Source organism: Echiichthys vipera (assembly GCF_963691815.1).
Source record: "Echiichthys vipera genome assembly, chromosome: X".
NCBI lineage: Eukaryota > Metazoa > Chordata > Actinopteri > Perciformes > Trachinidae > Echiichthys > Echiichthys vipera.
In genome coordinates, this window is record NC_139825.1 from 23,075,810 (window position 1) to 23,090,707 (window position 14,898).

At 42.5% G+C, this 14,898-nt stretch overlaps 1 protein-coding gene across 1 annotated transcript; it reads left to right on the forward strand.

Annotated features, from left to right (window-relative positions):
- Positions 1-805: 805 nt before the first annotated feature.
- Positions 806-10,854, forward strand: prdm2b (PR domain containing 2, with ZNF domain b). The gene is made up of 4 exons (XM_083939180.1): positions 806-885; positions 3,104-3,208; positions 3,325-7,841; positions 8,325-10,854. Exons 2-4 carry the CDS (start codon positions 3,190-3,192, stop codon positions 8,340-8,342), a joined length of 4,554 nt encoding a protein of 1,517 aa, XP_083795306.1. The 5' UTR covers positions 806-885; positions 3,104-3,189; the 3' UTR covers positions 8,343-10,854.
- Positions 10,855-14,898: the final 4,044 nt, after the last annotated feature.

Here is a 14,898-nt window from a genome sequence, read left to right on the forward strand (position 1 = left end):
TCCTTTTCTCACCCATATTACATAAGTTGCTTTTAATACTGTGTACCAATATTGGTGATTCTAGCCCTGATATTAAATTTTGCCACGACTAATTCGTGTGGATTTTCCTGGAAAATATGTCCCAAGTCCTTTTACATAGAAGTCAGTCCATAGGCTGTTTACAAGCAACCGAAAAAAGTTACACACAGAACCCTTAAATGAGCCGTGAGGACTTCTGTACGGCTGTGATGTTACAACTAAACTACTTACAGGTACAGTGTGCTGCTGCAGACCAATCAGAGCACACAGGGATTTTTAAGAAAAATAATGTTTTTTTGTTGTTATTTTTATATTACAAAATGTCCTAGTAGAATCTCAAAATGCAAGTATGAACATGAAAATTAGCACAATATGGTACCTTAAGTAAAGAATATGAATACTTCTTCCCCACTGGTTAAAACTGTTAAATATAGAGCATCCATTTGAAATAACCATGTGTGATGTGTTATATGAAGCTTAACACTTTCTTAAGATTCATGCAAATCTAAAAGAAAAAAACAGAGCTGTTACGTTCACCTAAGGTAACCACATCCCTGTAAAAATAAACATGAATTGTGCACCATTGGAGAATACACTGCAGACTATGGTGAAAGCCCTGTCAAATTCCACACCCCCTCTCTAGACAGATAAGATGCACAGTGGCCCAAATATCCCCCCTTACTTCTCAGCAAGCCGGGCTGTGATTGGTGGCCGACCTCATCTCTCATGTGTTGCAGCCTATAGGGCCGGGAGAGGAGCTGCTGGTGTGGTACACTGTGGAAGACAACCCCGAGATAACAGCTGCACTGGAGGAAGAAAGAGCCAGCAGCAGTCTGAGCAGGAAAAACTCACCCAGGGCGAAGCGAGGTGAGGCCTTTACTTACTTAACTCGGGTTTAATCTCCGATACGTTTGCTCAATAACATGCCACACTGAACTTTAGCCACGGATTGATTTGTGAACAGCTCTGTCGAAGTTGTATCAGACGAGCTAACAAGCGAGCTACAAATGAAGGGAAGGCTAGTTTGCACAGCTAACGTTAACGATGTGTGGGGCTTTTCTCTTACTTTCAAACCCGACCTGAAACGAGCAGATGAACCTGTAAACAACGACCAACCAGTCAACTCGTTCCCGTAAAATACCCCCGTTTAGCTGCTTAACGGTGCAACTTTTTAAACAGCCTTTTCCTCCTCCTCTGGGTCCTGACTGTGTCGAGGATGTGACCTTCCTTGAGTCCCATCCATCTGCGAGCCTCTTTACTTGATGATGGCCTTTAGCAGGTTTAGCTAACACACTAGCCAGCTGCCTTATCTAACGTCAACGGCTCATTAGAACGTACGTAATGGATGACATTCTAGAATATAGCCGTTATATCGTCGCGGCGAGTGTTTAAACTCATCTTTACGTCACTTTGGGTCCAGAATAACCAGTTCGTTCAGTGTCAGTTGGTGTTGGATGCTAAGCTAAACGGCTAGGTCCGCGCGCACGGGTATGTAAAGGGACAGATGGCAAACTATTATTATAAAAAAACATCATATTTATATGTTGGTAAGGCAGTTAACATGGTGACACTCGTTAAACTAGGTCTGCGTAGTGTTATAATAGCCTTGTCTGATAGCATTAACATTTCGTCACTTCAAGACATCCAAGTAAAAGCCTGATAATAACGCTACAGAAACGTCATTGCGTCATTCTTTATGACGTTTACAATAGATTAATGAAAACTGACAATCGTACAATATATAAATTAATTGTAAGACAGTCAACATGGCTGTTATGTGTCACAATTACATTTTTTTTCAGTATGAACTTTGGACATCTGTGTTTCCATGTTTTTTTGTATCATGTGGTTAATTCAATGCAGGGCCACAAAGAAGAGGGTAAATTGATATATTGAAAAATAGTAAATCTTGTCTGTGTGGTCTGATTTTGCTACTTTGATCTGTGTTAAATTATGTTTAATACGGAATACGGGGTGTAGTGTGTTGTAAAGAAATCCTATAGAAATATCATAATACAATACCTCAAGAATAGCTCTAAGTGTAATTTATATACTCTTGACTCTTTATTTAGTTTAAATCAAAATATAAATATAGGCAACAGGAAGTCAAATCCGTCCCCATAACTCCTGAATGTCTTTGAAATAAGGTAGAAAACAAAACACAAGGCCTATGAGCTACATGTCCAGGAGTTTCTATCTTTGAAACATCGTCATCCTTAATTGTAGAGTCTTGTTCAATGGGTTTTTGTGTCAGTTATTGTGTAACTGTACAGGAAATAGCCTTCAGCACATCATCTCTTTTATACTGCAGTATAGAGGCTTTTGGCAGCCTTGTACTGTACTGCAAAGTCAACCTTGATGAAGTTTGCCTACCTCTTCTGCTAGCTTCATCTGAATATCAAACACATGATGTACCCCAGAGTTGATGTGCAAGCTGATGTGCGAGCTTGTTGATGTGCTTGCTAGAGATTAGGCCCTTAAATGCTAGCTCAGTTAAATTATAACAATGTTTGGGCAGTAATGTTGCTGCTGTAGATGTAGCAGAATGCCTGTGACGATACAGGTCAGATGACTGATCTGCAGCATGTGTTTCTCTGGTATGAATTGGGCTTTGTAGGCCAGGTCAGGTGACATGTTGACACACTAATGAAGAGGAGGTGCCAGGGAAGCCTCTTGACTCAGAGAGGGGTTAGAATTTAAATTACTGGTACATGCAAGCCCATAATTATGAATGCTGCTTTATGTTTGAGCACATGAGGTCTGTTGATGATGTATTTTTGACATAGGTTTCATGGGTCTATTAATTACATCTTATACATTGTTTGATCTATTTTTAAGACTTAGCATTCCACCTGCTACTACTAGAATTGCAATACATAACCAAAGCCTGCTATTTAGCCAGAAATATATTGATTAGGCTATTCAGAAATAATAATGTTCAAATAAATACTTTTTAACACAGGAAATTATTTTTATTGGTGCAATATCAAGAAAGATTCTGCTTACTACTAATATTAGTTTTTAAACCTGTATTTGCCATTGATCAAGCCTGATGTAAAACATTGGTGTGTGTTTGTACTTGCAGCCAGAAGAAAGCTGCTGGAGAGAGCCAGAAAGGCGGGTTTGGGTGGATTTAAGAAAACAAGTGTAAGGAAACTTACTGTCAAGGAGATGTGGGATGGGGAAGAAGGTAGGTTAACATATTGTTCTGGATAATTTGAATATTTACATTCTTTCACCCACTCTTGCATTGAACATTGCATGCTGAAGAAACATAACTTGACACTCCTGATAAATTGTTTACAGGTCTGAAGGAGGAGGATGAGAGGCCATCAACCTTAGGGCCCTCACAGGAACTCCAGGAATCCTTTCCCATAGGAAGCACTGACCATAGAGATGTGGAGGACATGTCAGCAGTGATGATGGACAGGGGAAATGGGGAGGAGGAGGAGGAGGAGGAGGAGGAAGATGCTGATGATTTGGGGGAACCGAGTGAAGTACAGCAGCAAACTGCTCAACATTCATCTGCGGCTGAGTCAATGCAAAATAAGCAGCCTGGCTCTTTGCTGACCAGTGGTGAAGGAAGCCAAAAGGATTCGCAGAGAAAGTTGGAGTCTTTCTCGCTTTCAGGGCAAGAACCAGAGGTCGATCCTGATCCTGATCTTGACCCTGACCCTGATGGTGATCCCCATGGAGAGTCATATCCATGTCAGCACTGTGAGCGCCACTTCTCTACCAGACAGGGTCTGGAACGTCACATACACATTCATGCCATCACTAACCAGCACACGCAACTGTTTAAGTGCCGGTACTGCAGTAAATCCTTTGGCTCACAGGTGGGGCGGCGGCGGCATGAGAGAAGGCATGAAAGCGGGCTTAAGAAAAGACCTGGCTCTCTGGCAGGGACTGCCAATCTACTCAGTCCTGTGATGCAGGCGGATGGTTCAAGTCCCGACTGCACCAGCCCAACCAGTCACTATATAGCCATAGGATCCCAGTTTACTGGAGGACCACTGCACAACTCGGAGATGCAGAGAAAGGAGCTGGGGCCTTATGCTGACCGCCCCTTTATATTGGATGAAAATGGGGAGTCTAAAGAACTCCATCCCTGCAAGTACTGTAATAAAGCATTTGGCACACACACAAACATGCGCCGACACCAACGCAGAATACATGAACGGCACTTGTTACCAAAGGGAGTTCGCAGGAAAGGCATGCTGCTGCAAGAGGCATCGGTGCAACAAAAGCAGCAGCCTGATGAGTCCCCCAGCACCAGCCCGCCGCCCGTCTACGTGCCCAGTGTGGACACAGAAGATGAGGTAGACAGGGATGATTACGCAGTAGACATTTCCAAAAACATTTCTGAAAATTTGAGCTTCTACATTGATGGTAAGATTGTGTCCACCAGTTCAGTGAGCAGCTGTGAGGTGATAGAGGTGGACTCCAGATCTGCAGCTTTGTTTGGTCTGGACACTGTCATCATCAGCCCAAATCAAATCAGTCAGGCGCTGAAAGTGGAGGGTAGAACGAATGCTGCAAACCAAGTTTCCAACATTGGCAAGCCAGCAGCAAAAAGAAGAACATCTACTCCCCCATTTATTCCCAGCCTCAAGGTAGAGACAGAACCCACATCTTTCACAGCCTCTTCATCGTCCTCTACATCTTCCTCATCTAATTTGTTAGTGGGTGGACTGTTCCAACAAGCTGCTGATTCATCACCGTTTCAACGAGAGAAAACGGTCTATCTCTCACCTAAGCTCAAACAGCTCCTTCAGACACAAGACATTCAGAAATCAACCATTGCCCTGATAACAGAAAGCCATAGACTGGCCTCCCCATTGTCAGTCACGCCGCTGCCAGGGGCTTCAGGCAGGTTTAAACGAAGAACATCCTCTCCCCCCTCATCTCCACAACTCAGTCCTGCATGTAAAACAGAGAGCTGTAAAGCTGAAGTTGTGAGCTCATACCCCCTTAAGGTGCCAAAGCTGGAAAGCCACCCAGCGGCACTTCCTGGGAGCTTACTGGACAAGGAAGATGAAGACAGCCTAAGCCTTTCTGAAATTAATATGCAGGGCCAAACCTCATCTAGTAGCGGTGGAAATTCCTGTAATCAGCAGCCCTTGGATCTGTCAAACTCCATCAGTAGGAGGAGTGACAGCTTGAACAAGGTGCTTGGGGATTCAGCTCTTGATTTAAGCTTCCATCGGAAGAGCAATGCAGAGCCTGAATCAAAGGGAAGTCCAGCACCGCAGCCACTAATAAAAAAGAGAAAGCCTAACACCAGCATGCTTGAAAAGGTGCTGATGAATGAGTATTTAGGTCTACCTTTGCCAGCAGAAGAGGGCCCCTCAGCCTTAGCAAACTTAAGTTGTTTCCATTCTCGCTCTCCAAACGTTGCCCCAGAGTCTGCCCACCCCTCGCCGCCCTCTTTGACCCCTGTCACCATGAATCCCTCTTCCCCAGGTAATTCCAGTGTGACATCCCCAACACCGCCTCCCCCTCTACTACCCACCATACCTTCTCCGCCGGCGATGCCCAGCTCTCCTCTTTCTCAGCCTTCAGACTCCTCTGCACTGAGACCTCTCCCTGTCCTCTCGCCAAAAATGTCTCCAAGATCAGTTGAACTCAAGCCCCCGTCAGACTCGAAGGAGGATTTGTTTGCTAAAGAAAATGAAGACGAGGTAGAGAACCCTATCTCGGAACCTTTGGCCTCCCCGAGCACTCCATGTAAAGATCCCTTTAATTGTTCAGCACCATCAAGCCCTCCTGAGCCAACATCAGTAGATCTGTCCTCTACGGAAGATGTTTCTCTGGCTGCAGTTTACAACTGTCTGCTAAATGGCAAAATGAACCAAAACCTTGACTTGGTATCAGAGAAATCTCTTGATGAGGAAGATGATTCTGGCTGGGGTGAGAGAGCAGCATCTCCACCTCGTGCATCACATGACCCATCCCCAACACTGATTTCACAATCCTTCCCTGAGATTAAGATAAAAGAAGAGCCCCAGTACTGCGTAGATGAGCTGTCTATTATGAATCATGCACCTCAGAATGGTGATGACTCTTTTCCGCAGCCTGCTGCTCCCGATGAACCATCTGACAAAACCTCTGAGGCAGAGGAAGTCGACTCGACGTATTGCAAAACTTTTGTGTGTAATGTCTGCGAGGAGCCGTTTAATTCCATCAAAGAGCTCAGTGGACATATCGCAGAGCATGCTGCGGATTGGCCCTTCAAGTGTGAATTTTGCGTGCAGCTGTTTGGTGACGCTGCAGCCCTGCTGTCTCACCGGTCAACACTACACGGAGTTGGCAAGATCTTTGTGTGCTCTGTTTGTTCCAAGGAGTTTGCATTTCTCTGTAACCTCCAGCAGCACCAAAAGGATCAGCATCCAAACGAGACATGTTCACATAGCACTGTGGAGAGTGGCAAGCTTAGGCCACAAAACTACACGGATCCGCTCAGAGCCACAGAGAACAGCAGTCCCTCAACACCAGCACCAGGGATGGCTGATGAAGCTGCTCCACACAGTGACATTAGTTTAGAAAAAGAAGAGCCTGGTTTTAATGGTAATCATGCAGAGGATGGGGCAGAGGACCCCAATGAGGAGCTGTACACTACAATAAAGATCATGGCCTCAGAGGGAGGAAAGCCTCACGGCCCAGATGTTCGCCTTGGCATTAACCAACACTACCCCAGTTACAAACCACCCCCTTTTCCTTATCATAGCCGTTCCCATGCTAGCACGGTGGCATCGGCTACCAACTTCACCACCCACAACATACCACAAACTTTCAGCACTGCCATACGCTGCACCAAGTGTGGCAACAGCTTTGACAACATGCCTGAACTGCACAAGCACATTTTGGCCTGTGCCAATGCCAGTGATAAGAAGCGTTACACTCCCAAGAAAAATCCCATACCCCTCAAGGAAATTGTTAAGAGTCCGAATGGAGTGGTGTCACCCTCAGCAGCCACTGCAGGCCAGAGTCCTTTTCGTAGAATGGGCCAGCCAAAGAGACTTAACTTTAATCAAGATACTGGTAAAACAAAAATGAGTGTCTTCAATAAGAAGAAAAACCAGCTCATTCAGAAGGAAATTTCACAGAAAAATAAAGCTGCCACTACTGCAAAGAAGGCTATTGTTAAAGTTGAAGAAGAGCCGGCCTCCAATGTTTGCCCCCACTGCAGTCGGGAGTTTACTTATCCTGCGAGTCTCAGTAAACATATGGCAGTCAGCTGTCCCATGAAGCCTGTTGTTAAAAGGGGCAAAAAAGGTCTTGCAGAGGTGAAAAAAGAGGCGGTGTCTGTGGCAGATAAAAACATGAGTCTTCGAAAGAAAGCTTCAGACTGTGAAATACCGCAGACCGAGCCAGAGCCTAAACCCCTGGGCAAGACCAGAGCTCGTAGCACTGGTGCAGCAGACCTTGAACCTTCCCAGGCAGGAAAAGGAAAAAACGCTGCCACACTGGGAAAACTAAAGAGGCCTGCCTCGTTCCCAGCACCAGTTTCCACTAGCAAAAAAATTAAGAAGGGCCAATTTCAGTCTCTACCTCCAACCCCTTCAGCCTCGGACACTCCCAGTGATACTGCACAACAACGGCCAGCCATGAGGATGCAGCGTATGGGCAAAGAGGCAGCACCCAAGAGATTAGCAGAAGCCAAATCACCACCACCGCAACCGCTCAAGAAAGAGGAGCGGTTCTCCCTTCGAACAAGGGAGAGGATAGGGGGTCCAGTCACCAGGAGCTTACAGATGGTCAGCACACCTTCTGTTGAGGTGAAAACAGAGGAATCACCAATTCAAGAGCCAAAAGCAACTCAGGTAAGAATTATCAACAACCCGAAAAGCACATGAATAGTTAACATTGTCAATAAACATGTAGCCACATAGATATTTTTATAAAAATCTTAAATAATAAAGGTATATCGTATTTTATCTTAAATATAAGTATCAACCTTAAAATTAAGTTTTTGGCCGGTCTGTCATCTTAACATCCTGTTTCTCAAAGGGGGTGTTGGACATCCTGAATTTTCTATTCAATTCAATTTTATTAATAGTGCCAAATCATAACAAAAGTTATCTCAGGACCCTTTACAGAGTAGGTATAGACCACACTCTATGACTTATTTATGATTTACATAGACCCAACAATTCCCCCGTAGAGTACGGTGGCAACGGAAACCGTAAAAAGAAAATTTGAATGCATACACAAACTATTAAAGCACTCATGCCGTCTGTTATAAGTTTGTGATCATGTCCACTCAGCTCTGTGTTGATAAACTTTGTTCATCTCGTGTGTTGCAGGACGTGCTGATGAAGTGAGCCGTGTGGTCACTGTTGAGCTCCTCCTGAGTATATGGTGCTCACCTCTCAGGCTACGCTCTGGACTCAATAAGGCACTGACAACACTGAGGTCGACCTCTGCGGTGGGCTTATTCACTCAAAACAATTGAACTCTGCTTCTCTCAACTGCCTTTGCTGGATTTAAGGAGGGAACTCTTTATCTTCCATTTATCTTACAAACTGAACTGAGCCTCGGGTTTAGCCAGCCTTGCAAAAAAAGGAAAATGAAACTGTAAATGACAATGAGTTAATATATACAGTGAGTCATTACTTGACCCAAAACAGTAACGTTAGGGCTCTGTTATGTTGGAAAGCTGATATATTGCAAATGGCAATCATGTATCAGTTAGGGTTAGGAAAACTTGTTTATTCTTTTGTTCCGTTTCCCCATTTCGTTGGTTAGATTGTTTCCAGAGTCTCTTAATGCATGTGCAGAATAGAGTATAAACTAGATTAAGCCAATTTCCATGTCTCTCCCAACTGGCACCTACATCAGTTTATACATGATTTTTCAAAGTATGTATGTTTGATTTAAATTTCTTTAGTCATTATTAGGGGTGTAACGATACACATATTTGTACCGAACTGTGACTTTAGTGAATCATTACACCTCTAGTCATTATATTGTACAATATATCTTATTGGCATATTTTTGTTTGGGAAACAAAAATGAAAATGGCAGTTGTTTACTGCAACAATTGGTCCTCAGGAACACTGTATATGTGTGTGGCAAGTATGTGTATGGTGATAGTTGGATGTGTGGCTCGACAGCTATTCCATTTGGATAAATCTCAAGTATGTCTTGTGTTTTTACTTGCCTTCTCATACTCTGGCGGTTAATTCCAGTTGTAAAAATGATGGGAATTATTTCTCATTAAATTAAAGTTCGTCTTGAAAATATATTTTTTAAAATCAGTCATTCAACCCAGTGTTTCTTATAGCACTTTAAAACAAACTGCCAAAATGTATAGCTGGATCAGTAAGATTGGCTTAATTAAAGGTGAAATGGAATGTATTCAGGTCTGTTGCACTTTACAGACACTGCAGACACCAAATTGGTGCAAATCATTCATCTAATTTCAAATACCATTTTTGCAGCCAACAAATATCTAAATTAGATGTCTCCTTTAAGCTATTGGAAACATGAAAATGACACACGAACCAACTTTTCTATGCCAAAATGCACAATGGTAACTCAAATCCTCTAAGTTGAACGCAACAGTTGTTTTTTTGTGGGGGGTCTGCCCCCAACCAAGGATTTTCTTGGTTGACCAGTGGTCATCATTCAGAGCGATTAGTTGACTAATCGACGCACGCAATAATAAGATGTATTCATCTCTGCTTTCAAACTTAATGTAGCTAGGCTAATGTCACATGTTAAAATGGGAGGTCAGGTTCGTCATGGCCGAGTGATAGACAAAGTTTGCATGTGACCTTCTTGGGGTCACCCTTTTTAGGCAAGCCACCAGTCACATAGATTTTCACTTAATTTTGACTAGACATGGCTCCAAATGTTTTTTTTTGTTTTTTTTCATGCGGCCAATAGACGAATAGAACTTTGGCCAGCTTATGATTTTTTTGGTTAACCAGTGCTTGGTCGACTATTTGGGGGCAGCCCTAGTTTTTGTTTTATTTTTGTCCGTTGTAAGTGGATGAGTGAAAAGTTGTTTCATGTGTCACAGTACCATAAATATTTTTTTTCTAAGGACATTTTTGTTTCTGTCACCTATGGTCATGAAAGCTGGGTCATGACCAAGAGAACGAGGGTACTAGCGGCCGAAATGGGTTTTCTCAGGAGGGTGGCTGGAGTCTCCCTTAGAGTTAGGGTGAGAAGTTCAGCCATCCGTGAGGAACTCGGAGTAGAGCCGCTGCTCCTTTGCGTTGAAAGGAGCCCGTTGCGGTGGTTCGGGCATCTAGTAAGGATGCCCCCTGGGCGTCTCCCTAGGGAGGTGTTCCAGGCATGCCCAGCTGGGAGGGGGCCTCAGGGAAGACCCAGGACTAGGTGGAGAGATTATATCTCCACACTGGCCTGGGAACGCCCCGGGATCCCCCAGTTAGAGCTGGTTAATGTGGCCCGGGAAAGGGAAGTTTGGGGTCCCCTGCTGGAGCTGCAGCCCCGTGACCCGACCCCGGATAAGCGGTTGAAGATGAGTGAGTGAGTGAGTGATTATATTTGGTAAGTCTTTACAAATGAGAAGCGTGTTATTTTTGTTTATACTGTCCAGTGCAAGCCCCATTTTGTCACTCTTGACCATATCCAGTTGTACCGCAGAGACAGCAGACACAGGCAGTGCTTAAATGCTTGTAGCATGTTATGGGAAAATAAATTGAACAATATGATTTGAAGCTAATTTATATTTCCAAGAGAATAAATCTTTATGTTTGCCTTTCAGCATCAAGATTATGTAAGGATGAACAAAGACAAAAATCCTGAATGACCTCAAGTAAAAATTGCTGTAATTGACATAATAAAAAAAAGTTTTCAATTGTGTTAAGCTTTTATTGTTTTGTGTGGTTCCCAGTTATACCCAGTGTTGCGAGGTGTGACTGTAAACAGATAGAAAATGAATCGGTGGAAATGGTCTTCTAATATTGATCTGGGTCCATTTCACCAACTAAAGTGAGTTGAGTTCGTGATTTAATGTGTAATTTCTACATGATTGTAATTTACTGGTTGTATAAAAATCAAGAATGACTTAAAGGTTGTATAGAGAGAACATGATTAACTGCACTTATAAGTGACTCTGACTCCTTTAAGGCTTTTTTAGTCACCAAGACCTTTTTTCATCTTTTTATTTTAATTTTAATTTAATAGATGTCCATGCCATTGCAGCTGTAAAAAAGTTTTCCAGATTACATTTGCTGATTGCCTTCTCCACTAACGGCCTGTCAGGGACCTGCCAGATTATGAAAAAGGAATTATGGTCTCAGTTTTATTTGAATTCAATAGAAGGTAGCAGGCTACTTCACATAAATCCATTTTGTAGTCTCTGCGTTTACTCTGCAGATCGGCAAGCTGTTACTGGGGGGCCATGGCCATCGTCTGCTTGCTAGTTGCTGTGAGATTTGTATCTACTTTGAAGGCAGTGCACTTTTCAGGGAGGGTAAATTCTTACCTCTGCTGTGTGACTTCACTTTGTGTAAATAGAAAAGGAAACAAATTATGCAAAAGTAGTTTGTTCCTGGCAGAAGATTGCCTTAAGAGATTTATAAGCATATTAAAGGGGCAGTTTTTATTGAATTGCGTCAGTTATGCTTGTTATACACAGTGTTCTGTAAATATGAGCCTGGTTATCTCCCACCTCACCATTTTGTATCTTAAGTGGCCAATTAGGACTTAATGTGCTGTATTATGCACACAATCACTAATTATTCCAAATATATCAGTGTGCCCTTTTTGATACTCTGTGACAACAGCACATTTAATGTGTTTTTCATTAAGAGAAGCACAAAAAAAACCACCAACCATGTGAAAAAAACAATATAATGAAATCAGACTTAAAAGCATATTGCATTAAAGTCTAACAACATGAGAAATAAACTGAACATAAAAAAGAATACTAAACCCTAAGTATCACCTACATATTAATGTGGAAAACTGGGAAATGAACAGTCTCTCAAGGAAAGTAATAGAAGCTACTGTACCAATAAAAAGCACACTTTTTCCAACCTTAAAGATGTTTTGTGGTATAATTTATCTTTGAAATGAATCCAAATAAAGTAACGTATGAGAAACCTTCTGAATCGATCCATAGTCACGAGGTGCACCCGAGCAGCTTTTAAGATGAACCTTTTCCCTTGGAAAATAATGAAGTTAAAAAATATAAGTCTGTGTTTCTGGAACATCACCCAGTATTTGAAAAAAGAAAGTGGTTTATCAACCTGGTTAGACGCATTTGTCGCCATGAATACCTTTAACAGAAATGTGCCTCTGACACAGGGAGCAAACTAAGAGAACTGGGGTGTCTTGTGGACGGGATCTTCACGTGAAGTTATGTTGATGGATGTAGTTATCAATGAAATGCAATCTGTGTGTTGGATTTGATCCACAGGCTGGATTTTCTTTTATTCAGAGGGGTGGAGAGACATGTTTATTTGCCCCAGTGTCATGATGGTATAGTTTATGGCTGGATCTAGTTTATGTGTGTGTGTGTGTGTGTGTGTGTGTGTGTGTGTGTGTGTGTGTGTGTGTGTGTGTGTGTGTGTGTGTGTGTGTGTGTGTGTGTGTGTGTGTGTGTGTGTGTGTGTGTGTGTGTGTGTGTGTGTGTGTGTGTGTGTGTGTGTGTGTGTGTGTGTGTGTGTGTGTGTGTGTGTGTGTGTGTGTGTGTGTGTGTGTGTGTGTGTGTGTTTGTGTGTGTGTGAGAGAGAGAGAGAGAGAGAGGGCTCTTGGAAGAGTGCTGCACCATACTCATGTTGTCAGGGTGAAATATCACTGCACTCTCTCTTGATTGCTGTGTACGGTGCTTCAGCCCTATTCATAAAAATGCAATTCCATGCAGCTCTGTGTCTGGCTTGACAAAATAAACTACGATACACCAGAGAGGCAGATTTAAGACGTAGAAGAGGCTGCTTGGTGGTCGATTAACACGTAGAAAGTTCAGGACAAGCATATAACTGTATTTTGGGGGTGTCATTTTTAGTTTTACAAAATATTGCTGTTCAGAGAAAATGTTTCTTCTCTTCAAATTATGATATTTTTTAAATGTTAAATAACATGTTAAAAAGTAGTGATTTGTTTCACCTCTGACCACAACAACCAGGATCACGGATAGACGTGGTGTTGTTGTGGTCAGATGGTCGTGTCTAGATGCTAACACTGGATTTGCGAAGATTCTCAAAAACTCTCACAAGATTCGCTTCCTGACCACCTATACTAACCTTAACCATTCAAGGTCAATGCCTAACCTTAACCATATAACTTTAACCATTCAAACCATTCAAGGTCAGTGTCTAACCTTAATCATCTCACAAGACTTTCGCAAATCTTGGTTAACCATCTGGACACGACCTGGTCAGATTGAGCCTGTAACCACACACAAAAAGGGATGTCACCAGGTCTTGAAGTACATCTTGGGTGCGTTCAGCTCGACAAAACGTAGCAAAATGCCTACACCCGGTTGTTGTTACAGAAGTGTTGCAACTACATCAGCTGAGCAGGCCGTTCTCTGTGTTCTTTTCAAACCCATCCAGAATAGCAGAGAACATCCCAGTGGAGTGGAGGAGTATATGGAAACTGGTTCCTAATTATCCCGATCCAACATTTTCCTCACATATCAAGAAGACAAAGGCCACATTTCAGGTGAAGGATAATCTACTTCTTACTTTTAAGCTTGTTAAGGTCTACATGAGCTGATTATTTTTATTTTGAGTATTAGGCTGCTCATTATTGCTGAGCACTGTTGTTGTGATACAATATTGTAACCAATATATATCAGAGTAAAGGTAGAAAAGTTTATGCATGGCAATCTACATAGCAAAATAGCAAAATGTGTATTTAAACATATTGCGTACCAGAAGTGGGTAGGGCCTATGTCTTTTAAATATAGGCTAAAGGATATATACGTGTAGTGCTTATAGAAATTAATGATGCCCTTTTGAAATAGTCACTTTTTTTTGTTTTACAGCCTGAAATGATAATACATTTATTATCCAGCGTGATTTACACATTTGCCTTACAACATTCAAGTGAAAATTAATAAAAATAAATAAAAAAACAGAATAGCAGGGTTGGAAAAGTGATGGGTCTCTTTAGAATAATCATTATAAACATTAAGGTATAACCAATCACCTTCCAGATCACACACCAAGTTAACTGGCCTCCATCTGACATCAACTGTGGTGTTTCTGATTTTACTTCAGAAAAAAATCAGCTGTTCTTTGAGGATTTCACTCTTAGTAGTGCACACTAACAAATAATTCACTATGGTTGGAAAGATGCTTTCCAAAGAGCTCAGGATAAAGTTGTGGATAGGCACAAGTTAGGACAAGGATATAAAACGATTTCAAAGGCTTTAACTATCCCTCTGAGCACAGTTCAGAGTATTGTCCTGAAGTGGAAGGCATATGGCTCCATCCTTGCCTAAATTGGACCGCCCCTCCAAACTCGAAGACCGAGCCAGGAGAAGATTGATCAGGGAAGCTGCCAAGAGGTCCATGGGGACCTTGAAAGAGTTACAAATCTAAATGGCAGAGGTTGGTTGATCTGTGCGTGAGACAACCATTTCACAAGTTCTACATGTATGGCAGAGAAGCCTCTTCTGAAAAAATGTCACACTGAGTCTCGTTTACAGCATGTCACAAAACATATTGAAGATTCTGATGCCATGTGGCAAAAGGTTCTGTGGTCAGATGGGACCAAAACTGAACTTTTTGGGCTGAACTCCAAGCGTCATGTTTGGCAGAAACCAAACACAGCACACCACCATAAACACACCACCCAAACCTACAGTGAAGCCTGGTGGTGGCAGCTTTAAGTTGTGTGCTTGTTTCTCTTCAGCAGGGACTGGGCGGTTGGTCGGTATTGAAGGAAAATGGA